This window comes from Monopterus albus, unplaced genomic scaffold (genome assembly GCF_001952655.1).
Source record: "Monopterus albus unplaced genomic scaffold, M_albus_1.0 scaffold3.1, whole genome shotgun sequence".
Classification (NCBI taxonomy): domain Eukaryota; kingdom Metazoa; phylum Chordata; class Actinopteri; order Synbranchiformes; family Synbranchidae; genus Monopterus; species Monopterus albus.
The window spans coordinates 2,894,192-2,899,021 of NW_018127883.1; the positions used below are offsets into that span (position 1 = coordinate 2,894,192).

A 4,830-nucleotide genomic window follows, 5' to 3' on the forward strand; every position below is an offset into this window, starting at 1 on the left:
CTCCTTTCCTGTAAATGCACAAGCCAAACAATTAATCTTCATTACTAGCTGATAGTTTTATTGTCACCGGGGACAGATGTTAGGCCTGAATACATTATTCTTGACCTGTGCCAGGTGAGTTTGTCAGTAAAGCAAACAGTGTAATTGCAGTATAAAATTCACAAGTGAGCAGCAATTATTGAGCTGTCCACTTATCATTGGTTAATAGCAGTCAATGCCATAGTGCACAATGGCTGCATGTGCAACGCTGTACACCCAATACAAAGCTGAGGTCAGAACACCAGATCTTTACAGGCTGTGATGGATGTGCAGTGCATACAAATACACGCAGTGGAATGCAGCTCTGAGCAACATATGTGATTATGAGTCGGCAGGAGTTTAAAGGCTGCTGGAGCCGTGAAAGTCTTCTGTTGCCTCTGTCAGTTTACCTTCACAGCTCTTCTGCTTATTCCTGAAATGGTCCATATGCTCCTGCACTCTACAGGTGAACAGCCACATGAGCAGAACTCATATTTATCATGCATGAGGATGTTCACGAATACGCTTTAACTTTCTAAGTAACTAGGACCTATTCACACTCATCTAAGAGAAGAGTGAGAATGAAGTCAGAGAGCAGAAATTTTAAATGCATTTTTCAGTTACAACTGCTATACATATCTGGCAACTACTTTGTGTTAATGAGAGCCATTGTCTTTTGTCCCACACAACTCACCTTCTGTTAAATGAATTTGATCGTTATACTTTATAAATCAGTTCTAGGAATTTAAATGTAGTGCCTCTAAAACAGATCTTTTTGTTTAGCCTGTAGTTTGTTATGATCAATCCTTCTGTCCCAGTGTTCTTAAAGAAATCCCTTCCAAGGTGACTCCAATGAAAGTGAAAGGGACCAAATCTGCAGTCCTTGTTCAGTGTAAAAATACACTGTAAAATTCAGATGCAGAGTCTAAGACAAATCAGGTGGCTATCTTCCAAACTTAGTCTTTTAGTATGCATTTCTCCCCTTATGGACACTAGACAGCTTTGTCTTTCTGAGAGATAATAACACACAGAAGGAATTTGATACTGAAGACAAGGACACCAGTCTGCTGAAGCTTCATATTAATTTGATATTAACTTATGCACAAATGGTTTTTGTACACCATTGCATACAATGAAACGGCATTAGGCAGCGATCAGTATGGACAGGAGAAACGATTTCAGTGTCCAATACCCCTTTTAATGCACATATAGATGTTAGATGTTGAGAAAATGTGAACTTACATTTTAAATTCACCACGATTCTTAGCTCTTTTTTGAATCACTTGCAATCAATACAACATGATTTCATGAAAGGCTTTAAGTTGCCTGGATTGTTGCTGAGCATTAGGAGTTGACAGCACATCAAAAACCTGCAGGTTAGTAGTTTGAAACTCAGCTTGAGACTCAGCTTTTTGTAACGTCAGGCAGTGAGAGCTACATGAAACCCATTAGAGAGAAACATTAGTGAGGATCTATGACATCAGTCCTGTGAATCAGATTGTATTAACTCTTATAGTAACATCATATTTCATGTGACTGGGTTTCAAACTCTTCCATAAACTCTTCCGTAAAATATGTAATGAAGCAACAGAATTACAATATAAGCAATGATGATGTTATTTTGTGCTGCTACATGCAGTACAAAGTAACAGCAGTTTGGTGCACCCAGGTCAGCGGGCGCAGATGTTTAACAGCCTCTTTAACAAAAGCATTCAAAGTTTTAGAAACGCTCCAGCTGCTGAATGTGACCGACCAGGTAACTAGCCGGATGGGGGGCGGAGGCAGGGGTTTGGAAAATCGGTGAAGTCATTTTGCACTCATTGTGCTCAAAAAGCCTCCCAGTGTTTCCATGGTAACAGGAAGCACTCTGCACTGGCGGCATATTCCTTGTGGAACCCAATGTTTCTGCTCATCTACAATTGATTTTTTTTTTTCCAATTGACTGTGCAGATCTCTGGCTGTGTTTGTTTGCTCACAATAAGTTGGCAGTGCAGAGTGAACAGACGAGGGGCAGAGAAAGACAGCAAAGGGACATAGAGATAAAGAGTGAGAGGGAAATGCTTTATGGCTTTAAGGTTATCATTGCTCAGACAGTAAGGTGGAACATCCTTCATCTGCTGCTGCTCTGTTTAATCTAGTAAAACCACATTCAAGGCCATGACTGTAAAGAGGGGGACAGAGAGTTCAAGACAATATTTCCATTCACAAATAAATATCTACTATGTATCATTAGCTCAGTGGCTCTTCATTCTCAATCTGTCAACAGGGATAACAGGCAAAAGCAGAGACAGAGTAGAAAGACAAAGAGGCTGATGAATGGTAATGACCCTGGTGGACTGTGGTTCTCAGAGGAAATGAGCTGTATCTTTTGCCTTCCTCCCAAGTCCCTTAATGTCTCATTAGCTGAGCTCAAAAAGTTGCGGAAACCCGCAAAACCTTTCACAGTGACAAACATGCTCCCAACCTGCACACATACACTCCTGGGTGACTCTCAGTATCAGGGCTAATGTCCATTTCAGTGGTGCCGAGAAAAGGCCAGGGACAGGTGGGTCATCTGTTTACACCAAAGGATGAGAGAGATAAACTCTAGTGATACTCTTCACCATCTATCATCTGCTTTGTAGACCAAGGACTTTGGAATACATAATGATATAGACATAAATCCCATCATAAAAACAAATACTGCTGGTCCTCTCTGTTTTCATTTTCATTTCATTTGGTTGCTATGGAAGTGCCGGGGGCAGATATGTTTAAAGTAATTTGGTCTAGAAAACATCCTGGATAGATTTAGCACATAGCCTGCAGAGGTGTATCCATTCTTTAGCAAAACAGAACTATTTGTGACAGCACTCAGACTGAAGGGGATGATGTGTGCACTCTGGAAAATGAGCATTTGTTTGGACTGGAAACAGTTGAGAAGTGAGGAGAATTACAGATGTGACCAAGTAGTCATATAATAGAATAAAGTAGTAATTGAGAATTAAATCTGAATTAAGAAGCCTCCTCCTTGTCTTGCACTCTTTTTCTAATAAAGCAGTGTTATTTCAGTTTCAATGTCATTAAAATCTGATTAGTCCAGTGCATCGAATCCCCCATCACAAAGTGGAGAAATGACGGAGGTCCAGCCTCACCTTAGTTTCCATCCTCTGCACTTTTGTACATTGTTTACCATTAGTTTTTCTCTCCTCAACCCTCCACTCACATCCAGTTCATCTGTTCTCATTTTTCTCCTCCACTGTCTCACTATCTTCTCCAGCAATCTGCCTTTTATTACCTGAAAGAGCCACATATGGTATGACGCAGCATCAGCCAGAAGCATTTAACTCATATAAATATTACATTTTCATGTGTAATTAAAGGCCACCTGTACATCCCAGAGGGCTGATGTCATGACAGATTGTTTTCAGTATAATTATGTTTTCAGTCAACACAAAAGTGGATTTATATTCTGACTGATTCTGCCTGTTTGGTTAAGATCCAAACCTAAATCATAAATGCATAAAAATGAGAAATGTCCAGCTTGTATGAAACCTTCTTTATAGTGAGCTGAGCTGAAAGATCCTGCATGAACATGACCTAGATTAAAGAAAGGAGAGTAGTGGGAGACATTAAACGTATCATCTATTAAAAGTAATTGTGCCTTTATCATTAGTTTTAGATGATGCTCACTATTATATAAAATCAGTAATAGGGCAGATGGCTCTACTGCACAAACCTTAAGCACATCAGCTTTATGCCAGCTGCTTGCTTTAGGAGATGAAGGGTGTTTTTTTAATTGTATATCTATTATTCTTCTCTTCTTATGGATATTGGGTGTTGCTGTATAAAAGAGGAATCGTGTGTTTGCAGCCTTTCTTTCCTTGCCATCCCCTCTCTCTGCTCGCTTTTTGAGCGCTAGAGCAACTTGCTGCGTGATTGGAGGCATTTTACGCACGAACGGCAGTTGAGCTGGCAGCGCTGTCAACACTGCACTCACATAGTCTCAGTGTGCACATACACACGCACAGAGAGAAAAAGAAAGAGAAGGAGCCATGCATACATCGTTATGTGATTATTACAACACATTATGTTTAACAAAGCAACAGGTTACGAGTCCTCTCTCTGAGTTACAGTCATGTTATTAAAGGGCAGTTTGATGATAAAATGTAAAAGGCCTAATCATGCACAACACAGCTGAGGCAGCACATCCACTCAGATCAGTTTTTGTGAGTACTTCGCTCCCTTACCTGACGATGATGTACATGACCAGCACGTTTCCAACCAACCCCACCACGCACACTATGGAATAGAGAGTGGTGATCACAATCGCTATGATCACCGGGTTGGCGTCGTCATCCAGGCTGCCGGTCGCTCCACGGTCCTCGTTGCATGGCGCCTCCGTGAAGCTCGTGGTGTTGTTGCTGTGGGCGAAGTTCTCGCAGAAGCTGCTGCTGTTGTAAAGAACGGGGAGCTGACTCCGGTAAACCGCGTCCGAGCCGTTGACTGCACTCTCCATGGTCCTCACTTGGTGTGTGCAGTTAGTGCTACGCGCGTCTTTCGCCCCCAGCCAGGTGCCGGTCGGCGGACTCGGAATGAGATGTCCCGCTGGGTGCTTGTCTATCGTACGCTTGGAGAAGCGTTGCGTTTCAGGTGCAGGTCGGACGGTACGTAGGGTGAAAACTGACCGTGTTGGAGAATGCGATTCCGTGAGGGTTAACGTCAGCCTGCGTGAGACTCCAGTTAGTGACGAACCTGGTGCGGCACAGCCAGCCTGCACGGGACAGGGGCGAAGGCATGAAAATGAATTAGTTCGTCCCCTTTCTTCCTCCCTCC

General features: G+C 42.3%; 1 protein-coding gene across 1 annotated transcript in view; it reads right to left on the reverse strand.

Moving 5' to 3' along the window:
• The window catches only part of oprm1 (opioid receptor, mu 1), a 22,649-nt gene extending 17,854 nt beyond the window's left edge, over positions 1-4,795 (reverse strand). The window contains exon 1 of the mRNA XM_020599820.1: positions 4,245-4,795. Within this exon, the coding sequence (XP_020455476.1) occupies positions 4,245-4,513 (269 nt within the window). The 5' untranslated portion in view covers positions 4,514-4,795. The remainder of the gene's footprint in view (positions 1-4,244) is intronic.
• Positions 4,796-4,830: the final 35 nt, after the last annotated feature.